At 41.1% G+C, this 21479-nt stretch overlaps 1 protein-coding gene across 2 annotated transcripts in view; it reads right to left on the bottom strand.

The window, feature by feature from the left end:
• Positions 1-323: 323 nt before the first annotated feature.
• The window catches only part of LPAR3 (lysophosphatidic acid receptor 3), an 84578-nt gene continuing 63422 nt past the window's right edge, over positions 324-21479 (bottom strand). For both annotated transcript variants that reach the window (XM_070367767.1, XM_070367766.1), the window contains exon 3: positions 324-3074. In XM_070367767.1, the coding sequence (XP_070223868.1) occupies positions 2749-3074 (326 nt within the window). In that variant the 3' untranslated portion in view covers positions 324-2748. The remainder of the gene's footprint in view (positions 3075-21479) is intronic.

Here is a 21479-nt window from a genome sequence, read left to right as displayed (position 1 = left end):
CTGCTGCTGAGCTCCCCCAATCCCTGATCCTGGGCCATCCAAACATGGGCTCAGGGTGCCAGCGAAGCAGGGGCATTGAGGTTTCCAAACTTTGATTGCAAATATTTATAAAAAGCATCAAAGTGCTGACTGTGAAGGAAGTTAGAGTTTTGTTAGAGGCTTACACAAGTCTACCATTCACTTAAAAAATTGTTCACCAAGAAATTTCAATTTATTTCCAAAAAACTTCTTTCTTTCCAAGAGACAGTCTTCATGAAGAACTAAATTCTCTCATCAATACATATTTAGCAGAACATCTCGGGCAGTGCTACGAATCTAAGGAGAAAATGAATCTTGTTTGGCTTGGGTGTAGCCCCTGCTTTGAGTCAAGGGCCTGTCTGAAAAAGTTAGGTCAGATTTTTAGAACTATCATCTCAATGACTTACAGATAAACTTGGGGGTCCTAGAATTTGAATAGGAGCATTCTTTCTTTATATTTTTCCAAAAAAGAGATGGCTTTGCTGTGTTCCTGGTGAGCCGAGATGGCTGGCACTTGTCATCTTCAAATATACATGACTCCTCTGCTCTTGGACCAGTGCTGAGATATGTGTGTGCATAAAAACAAAAGCTATCTATTTCCACCCTGAGTTTCCACACTTGGATCCCCTCCAGACACCATTCTGAACATGACACTCTGCTGAAGGGTACTAAAAATGGTGCTTTCCTCAAAATAAAACCTTTAAAGGTCCCTTAGTAGCTATTCAGGGACTGGTTTTCAATTTCAATTCTCCACCCCTTGCCCAGCTGTAGATTCAAAATGCTTACATAAAACACTGAGAATATGTACTTCAAAGCAAATCTGATTTTTCTTCTGTAATAGAAATGAGAGCTATAGTTACCACAAACTATATTTTTACTTAGAAAATACACAAAGTAATAATACACCTCCAACAAAAGAAAACAGATTCTCTCTTTTTTATTTTATTTTATAGGTAGCTTTGGTATAAGCTTCAGATAGATCCACTTACTACACAGTTTGTGAAATCTATACCTTCAAATCATACTACTCTCTATTTTAGGTCATTATATCTAAAAGCATGACTTCTCAAATCCTTTTATTACAAGTAGTTTTTGCACAGAAATGTTATATCACAATAGCAAAAAAAATGTAAACTTCTTTTGCAAACTACATAAATACTATAATATCTGCTTTGAAGTTATTCTTATGTTAAAATCAGAATATAATCTACATGCTTTACATAGAAAACTCTGGCCAGTACCTACGTGCTTAAAGCTTTTCTTACTGACTTGCCTTTCATGTTACTTAGGTCTTGGAAGGAGAAAAATTTTAAATAGAACCCAGATCAAAATGCAGTCCATAAGTAAAGCAAGTACTGGAAATATGTCAATAATTGTAGGTAAAATATGAGATGTGAAAATTACTCTATTTATTAAATCTGACAAGTTACCAGGGTATGGAGGGAACTTAATAGAAAGACTCAACTACTGAGCGCCGAAGAATTGCTGCTTTTGAACTGTGGTGTTGGAGAAGACTCTTCAGAGTCCCTTGGACTGCAAGGAGATCCAACCAGTCCATCCTAAAGGAAATCAGTCCTGAATATTCATTGGAAGGACTGATGCTAAAGCTGAAACTCCAATACTTTGGCCACCTGATGTGAAGAGCTGACTCATTTGAAAAGATCCTGATGCTGGGAAAGATTGAGGGCAGGAGGAGAAGGGGAAGACAGAAGATTAGATGGTTAGATGGCATCACTGACTCAATGGACATGAGTTTGGGTGAACTCCGGGAGTTGGTAATGGACAGGGAGCCCTGGTGTGCTGCGGTTCATGGGGTCACAGAGTCAGACACTGAGCGACTTGCAAGGAACTCAGCTCACATGCTAGTATACTTTTCACCCTGCTGATCTGTTTTCAAATGAATCACCCCTTGCTATTAGAGCTAAGAGGCCATTTCTACAACTATTAGTCCCAGACTGAAAAGTCTAGGTGGCCAGTGAATTTATTTCACCATCACTATCTATCTGTGGTGTCTCTCAATACAAATTTGAAGTATGTCAATATGTAGGTGTGTATACAAAAGCGTGCACACTGAGAGGACTACATAAAGGGCTCTTTTTTCACTGCAAATAGAGCATTTAATGTTTACCTTTTTTGTTATTAAAGTAAATCTTTTTCCTCAGACTGTCCTTTCAGTCAAAGATCAAGTTAATTAATCTGGAGCCCTGACTGATGTGTTACTTTGAGATTCCTATTGAACACCTAGCTACTGGCCATGGTTTGTTTGAGGAGAAAAACATCACTGCTGAAGCACTTTTTAAAATTTCAAATGCATGCAGAAAGAACTACATATGCTTTCCAAGCAGCTACGGATAGTGGCTCAAGTAACGTTTTTATTTATTTTGTCCTAAGCCCTTTAACAACATCCTTTGAAAACAAGAGACAATGCCTACAAGATGGCGGCAGAGACCAGAAAGCACGGCCTGGTGGGCGGTACTCCGAGAGGGTCACGGGCCTCGGGTGGGAACGCATTGTGCTGCCGCCCCTCTTTCTGTGCGTTCTCTGTAAATGCACGTGTCCTCTCTCTTCTGCCCGTGCTTTACTTGACGTAAAACAATTTTTAAAACAAACTTCCCAATGATTCATTCAGAGCTCAAATAACACTGTACGCGGGCTTTGTTGGAGACAGGTAACCATTCCGAACACCTCTTCTCCCCTCGGAGGTCGGGGTGGGCGGAGGGGCATCGCAGCCTACGAGCTGCTCTTGTTGCAGACGGGGCCTCGGTTGTTATCCTCCGTATACTGGCTGCCCCCCGTGTCGCTCCGGCTGAGGACCATGGAGGGGAGGCGGGAGGGCCGCCTCTCCGGGTTCTCTTGCGAGAAGCAGCAGAGCATCCTCTTCATGGTGCTGTACATGTCCTCATCCTTGTAGGAGTAGATGATGGGGTTCATGACGGAGTTGCACAGCGCCAGCAGCAGGAACCACCTTTTCACGTGCTGCACGTTGCACCGCGTGCAGTTCAGGCCGTCGAGCAGCAGAACCACCAGGCCGGGCGTCCAGCACACGACGAAGGCCCCTGGAGGGAGAGAGAGAGGAAGCAACAGGCACTCAGACGTCAGCTTAATTATTTAGGTTTCTTCTCTCCCAGTCTTCCATCAGTGGCATCAAGGGACTTTGAGGGTTTGTTTTGACAACTGCAAAACAAACTTCCAGACTTCCTCTAAGCATTTGAGACCTGGGCTTGTTAGAAGCAGACTATAAACCACATGCCACTTCACCTTCCCATCTGCTTACCCAGGTACCTTAGTTAGAGGCTTACACTTATCTCTTACATATTGAGCACAACACAGACCTTATTTCCATGTGTTCTCCGAATCACACTAGAAGGCTGTGCTGTCATTATCCACATTCTTCAGGTGAGAAAATTGAGGCCCAATTCCAGAGTCTATGTGGGGGAAGCCTCACACACATAGTGTATGTGGGGAACCCTGCACTCTGCTGTTCTCCAACTCAGACTTTCCAAGTGCTGTCCTTAATAAGACACACTGCATACATAGGTATCTCCTAGTCTTTTAATCAAGTCACTTGCTCAAAAACTATATTCTTAACAAAACCATGTTTAAGCTGAGTAGGCACAAAGTTCTTTTTAACATTCACAGGCCATCTGCTTAATCAACTGGTCTAAGTTGAGATAGACATTTGTGTCAGAAATAAGTTTTTCTCTTTCATGATGAGATAGAGATGTGCTTTTATTAACACATTTATTTAGCACAATTTTAGCACCAACTGCACGTGAAGGAGGGCCTCTTCTGAGTCTCTATCCATCTGACCAATTTAGCTTACTTCAGAACTTTCTGATTTATTCTTCCTGAGATATGAGACACAGGTTCATTATTTCCCTACTTAGTCAGCATAACATCAGATAACAATGACAGCTAATACATGAATGCTTCCCTTTATTAACTCATAGAACCACACTATGAAAGCAGACATCATGATCATCCTCAGGAAACTGAGGTACAAGAGAAATTCAGTAACTTGCTTATGAGAAAACAGCTTGTAGGTGACATTGAATTTTGAACCTAGGCAATCTTCCTTCACAGGCTGTGCACTTGGCCACTATGGGACCTACCTCCATCTTGGGGTGTGATTTCTTTTTCCAAAAGTCCTTATCATTTCTTAATGCCCTTACTTATGCATTCAACAAATAGTCACTGTGAGCTTTCAATGTGCCAAGAACTGTGCTAGAAGGTGAATGAGGTGAGGCCCATGCGCTCTGGGAGCTAATGGGGGAGAGAGAATGGACAAGCAAGTCTGTGAACTGTATCACTAACTAGTTACTCCTCTTGGTTAGATTCAGACCTGGACAGTATTCTTCTTAGTGCTTTATCTTTGTTCTGAGAGATATAATGATAAGCAAGTCGAGTCAAGAATTATAAAGAGGAAGTCTGAGGCCGTGAAACTCCATGAGTTTTGGGGTCAGACAGCTAGGCCCAGCTCCTCACCTTATGAGCTACTAATAAGGCAAATCACCTCTCTGAGCCTTCTTCATCCCCTCATTTAATAAAGATAATGATCTTGACTTAGGAAGTAATTGGGAAGGTCAGAGGTAATGAAAAGTGGAGTCTAACACTGCACTGGGTTCACTCAGCAGTGGTTATCATGAGATGCTTTGTGAGAGACATCTGACAAAAGATGTGCCGGAGTTCTCAGGGGGTTTCACTTCCCATTTCATAACTACACCTCTCCAGTGGCTCCCTTTCCTCTCCATCCTCTATTATTTGGGGGTTGGCTGACATATATGAAGAAAGAAGTGACCTTGGAGTTAAAACATCAGAGATTTGGGTCCAAATTCTTCACTTACTGTACAACTCTGGGAGATCGGTGTTATGAGTCTGGGCTTCATCTTTCTAAACTGTAAATTGAGGATCTGTGGAAAGTTGTGGGTTTTTCAATCTGTGAGTTGGGGCACCTTAGTGGGTATGCAATCAAATTAATGTGTTTGGAAAAGTTTTTTTTTTTTTTTTAATGAAAGAATAAAATGCAATGGAATGAAACAGCTCAGAGTATATTACACAGACCAAGGGAAATACTGTTTCATGCAATTTTTGTTTCACTTTTATATACTACATTTATGCATGCATTGGGCATAAAGTAAGATATTTCTGACTGTTGGGATTAGTCAGAAAGTTTGAAAAAGGCCCCGTCTAGCTCCAATGGTCTGTATTTCCTAGAACAATAACACTTCTGCTCTCTCTGCTGTTTCTGAGACAGGATTACTGTGTTGTCAACAGGGAAGAACTAAAGAAAGCAGGCATCAAAAGCTGTAGCTACCAACTTTGATTTGACGTGTCCTTTCTGTGTAAAACTGCAGAATTCCAGAGAAATTCCAGAGGGAGTTTCCAAGGGTTTTGTGTGAATGGGTAGGAGGAAATATTGGTAAACTTCATACTTAGTTAAATATACATATCAAAGTTTTTTTTAATATTTACTTATTTTTTATTTTTGACTGTGCTAGATGTTTGTTGCTGTGAGGGCTTCACTCTAGTTGCAGTGAATAGGGGCTACTCTTTAGTTGGGGTGTGTGGGTTTCTCATCGTGGCAGCTTCTCTTGTGCAGCACAGGCTCTAGGACAAAAGGGCTTCTGCAGTTTTGGCTCCTGGGCTCTAGAGCACAGACTCAGAAGTTGTGGCACATGGGTTTAGTTGGTCCACAGCATGTAGGATCTTCCTGGATCAGTGATTGAACTTGTGTCTCCTGCATTGATAGGCAGATTCTTTACCACTTAGCCACCAGAGAAGCTCCTTGTCAAACTTTAATAGTGTATATAACCTCCAAACTAATGGAAGGGGAAGGATGCAAGCAAAGGAAAAAAGGGTCTCAACACAAAAGAAAGGTGGCAAACATAGAAAAGTAGGGATAAAGAGAAAAATAAGGTACTGGAAATGAATCCAAATTTGTTGACCCTTGAACAACACGGGGGTTAGGGGTGCTGACCCCTGCACAGTCGAAAATCCATATATAGCTACATTTGGCCCTTGCAGCTATGATTCCACATCTGTAGACACAACCTCAGATCAGATCATGTAGTACTGTAGAATGTATTTCCTGAAAAAAATCTTCACATAAATGAACCTGCTCAATTCAAACATCTTTTGTTCAAGGGTCAATGATATCCTAACAATTAAAATCAATGTTAACTGTATAGTTAAAAAAGCCAATTGAAATAATTCGATGTCTAACATTACAACCATATGTGGTAAAACCCATGAAGAAAGCCAAGATGATTAACATGAGATTTATGATATGGTTACTTCTACAGGAGAGAGGGGCCCACCAGGATAGTGTACAAAGGAGGTTCTAAAGACATTGATAATGATCTATTGCATTGGGTAGCAAGTACACAGGTGTTTTAATTTTTTTAATTCTTTTAAGTATTATTCTTTAAACCGTACACATATCATATAATTTTGTTTGAATGATCTATTTCATATACAAACATCAAAAAAGGGATAAAAGTAAATTGCCAATATGTTTTTCTAAAGATTGTTTTTAAAATGGAATTTTTAAAATTCATTGAAGCTTTTTTCCTCAGCATAAAACTCTAGTTTGGATTAATCAGGGGACCTTAACACTCTAAATAAATCTTCAGATATGTTTGTCATAATGTGGTAATTCATACACATTTTTCTTTTGCATTGAACTTCATAAAATATTTCATTCAATCAACACTGAAACACTTTTCTTTGGGCAATGATTATATACTAGGCACTGTTGTAACCATTTTATATGAATTAACCATTTAATCCTCATAGCAACCCTTGGAAATAGGTACTACTACACACACACACACACACACACACACACACACACACACAGTGCTGTGTGCTGTGCTTAGTCACTCAGTCGTGTCTTTGTGACCCCATGGACTGTAGCCCACCAGGGTCGTCTGTCCATGGGGATTCTCCAGGCAAGAATAGGAGAATGAGTTGGCATGTCCTCCTCCAGGGCATCTTCCCAAGCCAGGAATCTAATCCAGGTCTCCCTCGTTGCAGGCGGATTCTTTACCGTCTGAGTCGATACTGTCTAGGTACTGTCTGAGTACCCTCATTTTAAATCTGAGAAAAATGAACCATGGATAAATTGGTAATCTGCTCAAAGCCATGCAGCTGATAAGTGGAAGGGCCAGGATTTGAACTCAGGCAGCCTGGCCCCAGAGCCTGTGCTCCTGTTCATGTGCTAGGCTCAGAAGTGAGTACAAAGGATCTTATTTCTAAAATAAGTAATGGGGAAGAGGAGAGAGTACTTTTGACTTTTAAAGTCCTGTTCATAGAATGTCATATCTAACTCTGCTGCTAAGTCACGTCAGTCGTGTCCGACTCTGTGCGACCCCATAGACGGCAGCCCACAGGCTCCCCCATCCCTGGGATTCTCCAGGCAAGAACACTGGAGTGGGTTGCCATTTCCTTCTCCAATGCATGAAAGTGAAAAGTGAAAGTGAAGTCTCTCAGTCGTGTCCGACTCCTAGCGACCCCATGGACTGCAGCACACCAGGCTCCTCTGGTGGGATTTTCCAGGCAAGAGTACTGGAGTGGGGTGTCATTGCCTTCTCCCTAAAGCTGCATATATCACAACTACGTCATTCTTTGGTTTGCTAACAGAAAGATTTTGTGGCAAAGGAAGGAAGGAAAGAAGGAAGGAAGCAAGAAAGATGAAGAAGGAAAGAAAGAAGAGGAAGGGGAGGGAGGAAAGGAGAAAGAATTTCAGCAAAAATATAGGCTGGCCATTGGGGTATGAAGAGCCAAGAAAAAAAAAAAAAAAAATCTGCTGACCTTTTTATTACACTGTTTCCAAGAACAACAAAAGGCAAGGCTCTGACAGAACAGCCCAAACACACTGGGCTGCTGATCCAGAGATGGTGCTTCAGTGGTGCCATTTGAGGTGACGATTACACTCCAAGCAGGGACCCTGGGAAACCGCAGCTCCATGACTCCTCCACCCAGCGGCCAGGCTCTCCTTCTAAACACACCACAGAGTGGAGGCGCAGCTTATCTTAACAGTTCATTTGTTAGGGGTTTTTTACTGTGTGTCAGCAGCAGCAGATATGAGGTCCCTCAAAAATATTTAAAAGGAGAAGAAAATGCCAGGAATGGTTCTGGCCTTGGGAATCTGTCTTCTTGGAGAATTCTTGAAGAATGTGGGAGATGTCAGAAGCATACAAATGGGCAACTGTCCCAGTTCTTAAAAGAGGGCCAGATGGTGCATCCTAGCAAATATATATCAGTCAGCCCCTTATGAATTTCCAATAAATTCTAGAAGAAAAAACTAAGATGAGTGTTTTTTGAGTATTTAAACTCAATGCTCAGAACAAACAGCTAGGAATAAGCAAGGCTTACCAAGAGACATATGTCAAGACTGGATTTTTTTTCCCCCTAAATTAGGCATTAACAAATAGAAGCAGATTTAAAGGTATCTATCTGGGAAATGGAAGCAATCAGGTACATTTTTCTTGGAGAAGAAAAGGCAAAGGAAAACAAGATTATATTAACTGTCCCCAAATACCTGAAGGGTCATTACATTAAAAAGAAGCACAACTTAGCTTGAAGGTCACCCTGAACCAAATGGAAAAGTATCAAAAAGCAGAATTTGAACATAAATTTTTTTTTAAAGAAAATAAAGCTATTTTTGAGAGGAATTTGTTGTCCAACAGACAGAGAGCCTCCCTTGGCCTGAGTATTTTCTTTGCCCAGATCATCCTGAGATGTACAAAGGAAAGGGATTTTCCCCAAATGAGAGAGAGAGAGGGTTAAGTGGCTTCTGAACTGTTTTCCAAGTAGAAAACTGCTATCTACAAACTATGAGTTTCAACTCCCCACGCAATCCAAAGAAATTCGACTTGTTGGTTTCCCAGACATCATTATCAGACAGTATGGCTAAAAACTGATTAAGACAAATTCTCCAAGATAGCAATTCCCAAAGCTGGTTGCCCATCAAATTCCCAAGGGAGCTTTTTACTAATGCATATCCTCTGGTCCTATATCAGACCCAATGGCCAGACTCTCTGTGGTCAGATGAGGAAATCTGTAGAAGAAGTTTCCTGGGTGGTTACAATGCATGACCAGTTTCACAAATCACTTCTGTATGGTGACCAATAAGGTTTCATCAAGCTGACCTTGTCAGCAAAATTGTAGACTCTATATAGATTTGGCCAAAAGACATGGAAAGGAGGTAGAATTCTTTAAAACAAAAAAAGAATCACCTTTAGATCAATACCTTCAGCTTTTATTTGGAAAAATGTTTGAACAGATCTTATACATAAAAGAAATGTATAAACACAATCATGAAAACTAGTCTACAGGCAAGGCATACCCCATCTTCTGCTGGCCTTAGCTCGCTCTCTGGTTCACCCTGCCAAGAATGCCTTCCTGGCTCCTAATCTAAGGTCTACTTTTCATTCCAAGCTTAGCTCCTATTCTGCCTCCTCCACAGGACCTCTCCCATTTGTCCAACCCACAGTGACCATTCTCTTCTCTCAATTCCTGTGACACTTCCCACCTACAACATCCACGTGGCACTGGGCATATCACCTGCTTAGTTCCACTCTAGCATCTCCCAAGACCTCTGGGCTAGGCAGTGTGCTTAAAGCTTTACATATACCCATTGTTTAAATCTCATGGCCCTGTGAGGTTGCTACTCTTATTTTCAGTCTCATACTTGATGAATCTGAACTTCAGAATGGCTCAATGGTTTAGTCAGAAGCCAATGAATAGAAGAGTCAGAATTTGAACACCAGCCTGATTCCTCCATGCAAATTCTTGAGCATTGTACTATACTGAAGTAGTTTTCAATACATAGGTCCCATTGTTCAGGTCCATTATAAACTTCCCAAGCATGCAGGCTATGCCTCATACCTGTCTGTATCCTCAGAATGAAGTATAGAGCCCCACACTCAAGTAGCAGAGAAGACATGTCCATTGAATGTAACTGAAGTTTATTAACAACCACAAGGCCAGGTAATGAATAAGCGCTAGCATTTCTGATGCAAGCAGTATAATGCCCTGCCCTTCAGGCACTGACAGGCAGGGAACCAGGATGGATGGTTCTGACTCCTGTCAAAGAAGGTGTCGGGTGAAATGACACTCAGTTGAACAGAGTGCTGAAGGTCAAGAATGACTGTGCCAGGGTGAGGAATAGTGTGATACACTTGGGGAATTCCAAACAGGTTTGGATGGCTTTAACCCAGGAAGGTGACTAGGGAAGTAAGATGAAGTCTGAGAGATGAACTTGGGTAAGACCTGGAAAGGCCCGTGGGAAGTTCTCAAGAGTTTGGATTTATTGTGTAAATCACATCCCATAAGTATTTCTCAATGAGGAGTTCATCAGGAGAATTAAGTATGAATGCCCTCAGGTATGCAGTGTATTAACACTGAATTAACCTCTCTTCCAAGCACCTAGAATGGTATGAGTCATAGACCATCATGGGAGGATTAAGAAAATATTTCTATGTTCCACATTTCATAAAGAAAACCTATTGAGAAAGGTTAGAGCTGAGGTTTTTCTGGCTCAGTTGCAACTCATCAGTGGCTTGTGAAATCATTTAATAGGCTGAAACCAGCAATTTTCTAAAAAATAAAATAGAACAGAAAAACATCAGGACATATCAAATATAGTAAGGGTATGTTTCATCAAACTTGTTTCAGATACACAGAAAAATATTTTTATGTTTTGGGTCATGATAGAGAATGTACAGGACCTCACTGTGAGGTCCTGATTTTTTTTTAAATTGAAATCTACTTCATTATTTTTTAAAAATGTAGAGGGTTACTTCCCAAAGGAAATCTCTTGTTAAACTTCAAAATGAGAGCTGCTGTGACTAAAGAAAGAGATGGGATGGGGGTAGTTGAATAAGGATCTTCATAGAGAATTTACCCTTCACCATACAATGTGCCCCCCACCACCATGTCTTACACATACACACATTGAGGAACCCTTGAGGAACCCCTGGGAACCTCAATAACCACAGTTTGAAAACCACTGCTGTAGAATGGTAGTTCTTTGAATATTTTTAATCAGTAGCATGGATAAGTCTTATATTTTAGAGCAAAGCTATATCTGAGTGCTCAGGATGGAATGGTGGTACACATCAGAATCACCTGGGATGCTGGCTTGAAATTCAGATTTCTGGGTCCCACCCACACCTACCAAATGAGAACCTGATGAAGGTATGATCTGGGCATTTCCAGTTTTAAACAGCTCCCTGGGAAATGCTTTAGTACTGTAAAGTATAAGAACCACTGATCTGGCAGGGAGACACCCCTGAAGACCAGCTGAAATTCAGGTGAAAAGTTTAAGGATTTGAAAAAACATTGGTGATGGAGATGGAGAGATGTAACCAGGTTAGGAGGTGGTAAGAAGAAAAACCTGTAAGATTTGATGTATAAATAACTAGATCTAGGAAGGCAGGCAGAGAAGGCAATGGCACCCCACTCCAGTACTCTTGCCTGGAAAATCCCAGGGACAGGGGAGCCTGGTGGGCTGCCGTCTGTGGGGTCGCACAGAGTCGGACACAACCAAAGTGACTTAGCAGCAGCAGCAGCAGCAGGAAGGGAGGGAAAGGAAAGATTCCACGGTGCTTGGGCAGCATGTGATTCTGATAACCAAGTGGGAGAGAGAGTAAGGACAGGTTTAGAAGGAAGAGATGGTGGTTCAGTTTTAGGCACTGGGAACTTGGACTATCTGTGGCTCCTCCAGGTATACAAGAGGAGAAAGCAGCCAGAAACATGGGTCAGAATAATGAGCGCTCCCAATTTTAATGTTGCCTTGGGAGTCATCAGCAGTAGGTGGAATTGAAGCTGTTCTTTCATTAATAAATACTTACTAGGCAACTGCATGCCATGCGCCAGCTACTAAGAGTGAACGGCTTCCAGGTGATTACATTTGGATAACGAATATAACTTCCTTCTAGTGCCACATGACAGGTCAGTTATGTTGATGAGAAGCATTTGTTTATCTTTTTTTATAGCTGTGCTGAGTCTTCATCAGCTTGCAGGCTTACCTTGCTGGCATGTGAGACCTTAGTTCCCTGACCAGGGATCAAACCTATGTCCCCTGCACTGGAAGGAAGATTCCTAACCACTGGATCACCAGGGAAGCTCCTGCAATAATTTTTTTATTTTAATGATGTTTTCTTTTCTTTCAGTATCTGTTTAATAAGAGACTCACTAATAGTCCAATTAGACTACAAATGAGCCTTCCTCCAGTAATTCAACTAGTTTCAGTGCTATACTAAGAAACTAGTATCATGAGTTTCATGTAACTTTCTAAAGTACAGTGAATCAGATACTAGCTGAAATGATATCTAATGACTGCAATTTAAGGTAATCAGAAACATCAAATTAAGGAATGTTTAACACTTTGGAAAATAAAATTACAACTGAAAATATTGGTGGCAAGTGAAATCAAAGATCTTTCCAATTCTCTAGTCAATATTATCTTGAAATAATCTATAACCACCACCTACCTTATTTGGAAGGTTTCAAAATATCTCAAACAATACTCCGGTTAATACCTCATCACTGCATTACGGGAAAGAAGAGATACATATTATATCTCTTCTCTTCCCATTATATCATAGGAAAGAAGAATACCAGTCCATCTGGGAGAAAGCCCCTCACTGGAATGTATTTAAGATAGTTCTTGGGGTCTGGGTGACAGACAAGATATGTAGAGGATCCAGACTTGCCTCAAGTTTTTTTATAATCCTGTTCTTTAGTACTCATAGTTTTCTATTCTGTCTAGTACGCCTTATTTTCATCTGTTTAAAAATTGACACATACAATTAAAAAGAAACCTTCACATGTGAGTGGCACACAAATAAAACATCCATAACAATAAATCACTCACACAGAACAGTTTCACTTTGGCACATGGGCTACTCATTTCATCAAATAAGAGGATATATTTTAGATATGTTCACTCTGTTATTCTTTGTTTTTAGTCCAGGAAAAAAACAGCAGGGTACTAGCAATAATGCTAACCTACTAAGCCACAGGACTGTCTGATTTACTAAAATAGAAAATTACAACTCTACATAAAAATCAGGTTGGGAGCCTCATCCACAGGAAGCTCTCTTCTTATTTGAAAAGAATTTTAAAAGTAAAAAATTTTAAATCAATAGATGTTCTTGGTTAGAAGTATCACAATGCGTAAGTTACATGTTAATGGAATATTCAAGTGAAAATGCTCTTATGACACTAAGGAATTTATTAATAATTTAAAAGTAACACCTCCAGATGTGGTTTGCATTCAAATTTATACTCGTTTACCCACAGTGTTTTAGAACTCCAATAATTCAGAAAATAGATTGTCACATATGTGAAAGGAATGAAAATATATACCTTTAGTAAACCTGACTTATTTTTACTGCAGAAAACAAGAAAGCACTGAGACACTTCAAACAGATGATGAGCAGTTAAGCATTCCACAAATGATTCATTTAACACGACTGTTACTACTGCTGGGCCTTTTGACTCTAACAACTGGTTTTAGACACTTGTTTCAAATTTGTGGCCAGCTTTGGAAAATTGAAATTCTTTGGTGCCAAGAGGTTAGGAGATAAAATTTAAAGCAGAGGCATACCAGCTAGAACCACAGCCTAAACCTAATTCTAGTGTCTAACTCAGAGAGACAGCTGGAAATTATAAACTGCAGCAGTAAGAGAACACCATCTCCACCTCCAGATTCCTCTTTAAGCATCATATGGAGGGGCCTGCATATCTCAGCACCTCTGTAACTACTATAACAAGGGCTCTCCAGCATCTAAGAAAAGGTGTGAGGTCAGCTGTGTGTACTGACAGCAGCTGTTTGCCTGGTGTAATCTTAAACCCTGACACATCCCAGCTAGCCTGCCCCAGGATCTGAACTTCTTTCTGCTGGAGTCACGCCTTTGAATTAGGAAGGACTGCCATTATTATACCTCGGAGAAGGCACTGGCACCCCACTCCAGTACTCTTGCCTGGAAAACCCCATGGACGGAGGAGCCTGGAAGGCTGCAGTCCATGGGGTCACTAAGAGTCGGACACGACTGAGCGACTTCACTTTCACTTTTCACTTTCATGCATTGGAGAAGGAAATGGCAACCCACTCCAGTGTTCTTGCCTGGAGAATCCCAGGGACGGGGGAGCCTGGTGGGCTGCCGTCTATGGGGTCGCACAGAGTTGGACACGACTGAAGCGACTTAGCAGCAGCAGCAGCAGCCATTATAACTATACATACAAACATACAAAACTGTAGGCATGTAATAATTTATATAACACATAAGCTGCCATTAGCACACAGCAAGGTTGTGGGGCATTGCAAAAGGGATATCTTTGATGGGGCTGAAAATTTTGAAAAGAGTTACTGCTAATGCAGGAGATATGAGAGACACGAGTTTGATCCCTGGTTTGAGAAGATTCCCTGGAGGAGGAAATGGCAACCCACTCCAGTATTCTTACATGGACAGAGGAGCCTGGTGGGCTACAGTCCATGGGGTCACAAAGAGTTGGCCATGACTGAGTGCATACACACACACACACACACACACACACACACAAACAGCATGGGACACTGCACAGGGGAGCTGACCTGATTAGGAGACAAGATTCTAGACATCTCAGTGGCACAAAATACTATCCTGAGCTCAGAGGAAGGGAACAGGATGTGTTAGGAGCTGGAAGATGTGACTCAGAGTTGGGCCTGGAACAGTGAGAGCATGGTATAGCTCAGGAAGTACAAAGTCCTGACTCAGGGCTACCCGTTCCATTCTACACCCATGAGCGCTAAGTCACTTCAATCATGTCCAGACTCTTTGCGACCCTATGGACTGTAGCCCGCCAAGCTCCTCTGTCCATGGAATCCTCTAGGAAAGAATTCTGGAGTGGGTTTCCATGGCCTCCTCCAGGGGATCTTCACAACCCAGGGGTCAAACTCACATTTCTTATGTCTTCTGCACTGGCAGGTAGGCTCTTTACCACTAGCGCCATCTGGGAAGCCCAATGGCCGCCATCATTAACCTATCACACCATGTGCTTCTGAACCTAGACACTTCCTGGACTCCTTCACAGCACAGTGCTCAGCCTCTAGCAATCAGCTGGAATTTGCCCTTGAAATGAGTCTACTTATCCCTATTACAGTAAAAAGGGCTTAAGATCAGGCAGTCCCAGAGCTGAAATCCTGGTTTATGCCCACAGGGACATCAGTTCATTTTCCTGAGCCTCTCTGCACTTCTTAGCTATGGAATGAGCATGAAAGATACTGACTGGACAGGATTTTTGTGAGATTTAATGAGATAATGGGCGGAGAGTGTCTAACACAGAAAACACTCCAAAAATGTTCATTCTGACTGCCCAGATGGGGTCAGATACTTCCCCTGCTGTGCTTTCTCAGTTTAGAAACACATCTGGTAGAGAGCTTCAGTTGCTATTGTACACTCACACCTGCGTGCATACACACACACACACTTTATTACACTCTGTCCTATTTTGGCTGCCCTGCTAGAATGACATCCTCAGGGGAGATCCTGTTTATATCTTCTTCAGCTTGTGATACCCAGTGCTTTGCCATGCATGGTACACTCAATGGGTACTTAACAGAAGCTTGTTAAATGAAGAAGGGATCTTGATTCAAATCCAGGCCCTGGACTAGAGTAGGCTTTGAAAAAGGTCATTCTATGTCTCTCCCCCGAGGTTCTTCCTCTGTATATTAAAGGGGGACTAGAATGACCTGGAAGTTTCCTTCTGGCTCTTACATTGGATAATTCTGGGTTTCACCTACAGCTTCCTTCTCCACACACCGATGTGGAGAGAGTCAGCTGTAAATACACCCTGATAGTTCTTAAGTTGCTAGCTTCCCCAATAACTCATTTTGCATGTGTTATGCTTTCTGTGACCAAGTGGGTAAAAATAAATCCAAGTGACAAACATCTATAGTTTTAACTTGGCAGCTATATGAATTTGAGTGCCATTCAGATTCTGTCAAAATATTTTCTACCTACTACTTCTGATCACATCTAACTTGTCCTAAGCTAGCTGGAATTGGTATTTACCGTAATTTGCTTTAGTGACTAAACCACCACCATAATGTGACACCATCTTTGTTTTCCAAAGATTTTTTTTTTTTAGTTTACTTTACAAAATAGAAAGCAATGCTATGCTAGTCAGAGCACACTGCTCAAATCCCAAGAAGATGGCAATAATTACTGATCAACCTATTAACTAGCAGTATAGTGATGCCAGAGGTGCAAAGATGGCCTTCTTTTCTAATTTTCTTTAGGGGCTTCCCTGGTGGACAGCAGTACAGTGATGCCAGGGGTGCAAAGATGACCTTCTTTTCTAGTTTGTTTTTTTTTTTCCCCCCTCAACTCCTTAGCTGCTCTACTACCATCCTCTCTCTCCCCCTCCCCCAACCATGTCCTATTCATCCCAGATGCTCTCCTTTATCCACTTTTCTTCATTTTCTCTATTTCTTCAGGAATTCTGCTTGTATCCTACTTGTGATAATAACCCCACATTAAGTTCCTGTAAGCCTATACAGTTCACCATTATCAAACTACATATCACAGGAGCCTACACAGTATATTCAAATTGAAGATTTTTCCTTTTCTGTGGGGAGATCCCTAAGTGGGATGTAAGCAGATTTGGTCATCAAACTTTAAGACCCGGGTTTGTCCAGCACTTTGCACATTTACCCTGAGCATGAGACTCCCTTGGGACATTTGTTAAACATTCAAGTTCTAAATGCTCTAAACCTGACTTAGAGACCCCTGCAGACTTAAACAGCATTTATTTGATTCCATTGTTCAGAATCTGGGTATAAGCACTGCTATCTCAGGACTGCATGCATTATCTAACAAAAATTCACTGAGCCACAAGAGATGCCAACAACAGTGCTAACCACCCAGGGCACAGGTAAATAAAGTGAGACACACAAGCTCTTTCCCAGTTCCTGATTTCACTGGCTCCTTCTCTGAGTTCAGCTCCAGCATACCCTTTGGTGAGCTCTTCCTTTGTGCCATATAAAGCAGCACCCAGCCCAGTCATTTCCTCAAATATTATTCTGTTGGATTTCCTTGTGTCACTCTCTGCAATTATCTTGTTTATTTGTTGACTGGTTGGTTAACTCATTTACTAATTGCAAATCATCCCAATTGGACAGAATCTGAATGTTTAACCAATGTCCCAAGGGAGTCTCATGCTCAGGGTAAATGTACAAAGTGCTAGACAAACCCAGGTCTTAAAGTTTGAAGACCAAATCTGCTTACATCCCACTTAGGGATCTTCCCACAGGAAAGGAAAAATCTTCAATTCGAATATACTCTGTAGACTCCTGTGATATGTAGTTTGATAATGGTGAACTGTATAGGCTTACAGGAACTTAATAAAAGCCATTTTCAGTCAGGTTCATATTTAAGAAAAAGAAAGTTACTGGTAAAGCACAATCTGGTTAATACCCTAGTGAACATACTATGTAATCAGAAAAAGAGGGAAAAAAAACCATAATTTGGAAATACGTTTAGTTTGCATTGAACAAACTTCCAAAGCCTGACAGAAGGAATATGAGGGAGTATGTAGTTAAGTATATGATGAGGATGAAAGGAGAAGAAAGCAAAGTAAGGTTGGAGGACATAAATAGAATACATGTAACAGATAAGTGTGAAAGAAACAATGGACACTACAAGTAGTGCAAGGAGATGCCAGTAAAACATTCTGTAAGAACCTGGAAACAAGAGGAAAAAGGTTGTTCTTTTAGTTAAGTCCTAAAGAGATATTATAGTCCCCAGACCTGCAACACCTCTCCTGAAATCTGACTGAAGGCAATAACATCTCAGGAGAAAGAATGTCATCAGAGCCAGGGATGTCTAGAGTGGCCATATACAATTTCAAGGGAGAAAGTTCTTGGTCAATGTCAGCCTTTTTCATGGCTGGGATATCGCTTTTGTTCTGATTCTGTGCAAAAAGCAACCTCTGATGGTAATTGGATTTGCCAGGTATTAAGTATCCAGACGTCTTGGTAATTTTATTTCCTCAATCCAAATAAACACGATGGCATTCTAGTTAATTACAAACACACACACACAATCCAGAGGGTAGGCCAGAGGGAGGAGGGAAGGAGGGAAACCAGTTTTGGCGCCATGCTTCACCCACATTCTTCTGTTGCTAACTTCATGGCCTTGGGTTCTTCTTACTCTTTCGAAGCTGGTTCCTTTTTTTCCTCCTGTGTGCAGCTCTCCCCAGACACTCCTCCCAGGCTGGGTCAAGTGATCCCCATCCCATGTTCCCATAGGCTCTCCACATATGGATCATTGAATCAGACACTGTTAGTGGATTATCCCTTCATCTGGCCAGCTGGATTGAGAGCACCTGAAGGGCAGAGGTGCTGCCATATTCACCTTGGATTCCTGACACCTAATGGGGGGTGGGGGCTGGATGTTTAGTAGTTACTCAATTTTCAAGAAAGCAGGAAAGGAAAGCTGACATGCTCCTAACCCACTGAGCACACACATGACATGTAAATGTACCAAACAGCTTTGAGATGAGGCACTGTCCCTTGGTGCAATAATAGCAGCAAAATGGTAGAGCTCCCAGTGCATTCTTCTCCCATGTTATAAACCATGTTATCATAGGTACCTGGGAGGCCAAGGACTCCTCTTCTCATTTGAGATGATTTATTATAATCTAGAACAGAGGAGTCTGCGGCTTATCTTATAGTCCATGTGTTTCCACATTTGGGTTGTGTGCTTAATTGCTCAGTCGTGTCCAACTCTTTGCAACCCCATGGCCTGTAGCCTGTCATACTCTTCTGTCCATAGGGATTCTCCAGGCAAGAATACTGGAGTGGGTTGCCATGCCCTCCTCCAGGGGATCTTCCCAACCAGTTCTCCTGCCTTGCAGGTGGATTCTTTACTGTCTGAGCCACCAGGGAAGCTATATTTGGGTTAATCAAACACATTTAAGTCACATTACATCATAGTTTGAAAGAACCCTCTGTTCAAAACATTAGCTTTACTATTCTAGTAATCAAGTAAGATTAGTAAGTCAAATATGTAAACAACAATAAATAATTTGTAAATTGTTAATCAGGGAAGAAAAAACATCCAAATCACATAGATATGGATGCTGAGAAAGGTCATTCAAAGTTTAAGGAGTCTGTCTTTGTTCTAGAGACTATCTATTTACCCTGGTACAGGATATTGGGTACATCAAACACCCTAAGTTCAATAAAGGGCAAATAAATAAAGTCTGAGATACTGTCTCACTCAAATTGTGGAACTAAAGACATCGTGATACTCAAATAGCAGAAAGCTTATCTTCTTATCCTTTAGCCCCCACCCACTGGAAAATATTAAACACTTCCTCTTTCAACATATACCTTTTTATTGGGTTGGCCAAAGTTTGTTTGGGTTCTTCTAGAAGATATGGAAAACCCCAAATGAACTTTTTTGGCCAACCCAATATTTTCCTGAAGCAAATGTGTGTTTATTACTGGGTACAATGACTAATTTGATCTTTTTACTTAACGATATTCATATACTGAAGGATTTACTAGTTAGGTAAACTTGAGTAATTTTCTTAAACTTGCTAAACCTTGTTTTCTCATCTACAAAATAGACAATAAAATTCCCCTTGTGGGGTTGGTGAGGCCCAATTGGGAGAATGGACTTAAGTTTCTTCAGTACAACATGGAGCACAAAGTCATCATCCTGATCAGCATCTCTTATTCTTTCTCGAGGAAAAGGCTTTTGTGATTTGATATTTGAAAAACCTATTAATACAACAGCATTGGTCAGAGGAGCAACATGGCAGAGAATTGTAATAGCTTGTCTACTAGGGCCAAACTACTGGGTTCAAACCCCTAACTTACACTTGCTTTGGGGTACCCTTAGGCTATTTTTATTTAACCTGTTTAACCTACCTATACGTCAGTTATACCTGATCTGTAACATGGAGATAACAAGGATGCCCACCTCCTGGGGTTGCTGTAAGGGCTACATAACTGATCATACATAAAGTATCTAGATCAGTGCTCAGCACTGAGTTAGACATAATGTGTTAGCCATTCTTGCTGCTGACCCTGCTCTCCAGGTTTAAAGATGCTCAGAATCAGACTCCAGAGTGGGAAGAGGTGGGAACATACTAAGAAACCAATTACTTAAGATGCAAAAATTAGTTGTTGTTTCCTAAGTCATCCCACTGGGATAATGATTTTTATCAAGACACTTAGTCTTTAATTTTTTCATTATGTTTTTTAACAGCCTTTTAGAACATAGGAATAACTAAGTGAGAAGACCTGAGGGGCAGAAGTAGCCTGCAGAGCCCTATCCATTTAGCACATCTCTATTATAGCACTGGTGATGCTGCAGATATTTTTCATCTTCGTGCCTGTTTTCTCTACTAGACCGTACATACCTCAAGGGATGAGAACTACATTCAGCCAACTTACTTTGGCATTCCCAGTTCTTAGCAGAGTGCCTGACATAAAGCAGGCACTTAATATTTATTAATGAGCGAGTGATCAAATGAGTGAATTAAAATCCCCTAAGGGAGGAAATGGCAACCCACTCCAGCATTCTTGCCTGGAGAATTCCATGGACAGAGGAGCCTGGCAGGCTACAGTCCACAGAGTCACAGAGTCAGACACGACTGAGCAACTAACATTTTCATTTCACTTTCTAAGATACATGTAGACATTTGTTCAAGTACAAGCATATCATGCAGATCTTTCTATACTATCTGAGTAGAATTTGACTCTTAGATCACCAAGTAGGAACCAATAGCAAATGAAAATAAAGATGAACAAGAATGATGTCCCTATAGCCTGGAACCTCAATTTCACAGTCCCTAGTTTTTACCATAGAAAGATTTTATTATGAATCCTCTTGGCAATTCTAGTTAGCCTAGCCAGAGCTGATGCATTGCATGGGGCCTTTGGCAAGATTGTTTTTGCTTTATGTGGATGATATACACCCAACCCAACTAAAGTATTTAATGCTTGCACCCAGCTCAAATAAGATCAAGTCATCTTCCCATACATACTTGCACAAAAATATTATCAATAAATCCAATAAAACATTTTTTATAGAGTCATAGACTCTGAGACTCACAAGCCTTCCTACAGTTTGTCCATCCATCCTCCCACACTGTGTAAGAATCCCTGGATAGCACCATACATGAAGAATCATCTCTCAGTTACCCAGCACCTCCAGCAGGAGGAAGTTCCCTCACATCACTCGGCAGCTGGCTCCCCTGGAGAAAGGCTCTCATTTTTAGGAAATTCATCTGATAATGAGTTAAAATATTCCTTCTGTAATTTCTACCCCTTGATCCTATCTTAACTTTCAAACTTCTAAAATGTAATTCCTTTTCATTGTGTCCTCATTTCTTATCTTCTTTGGTGACAATTCCAATTCCTTCATCTGTTCTGGATCCTTCCAAACCCCAGTCAC

The sequence above is a fragment of the Bos mutus genome, chromosome 3 (assembly GCF_027580195.1).
Source record: "Bos mutus isolate GX-2022 chromosome 3, NWIPB_WYAK_1.1, whole genome shotgun sequence".
Classification (NCBI taxonomy): domain Eukaryota; kingdom Metazoa; phylum Chordata; class Mammalia; order Artiodactyla; family Bovidae; genus Bos; species Bos mutus.
Note: the sequence above shows the minus strand (reverse complement) of the source record. Positions and strands in the feature narration are given on the sequence as shown.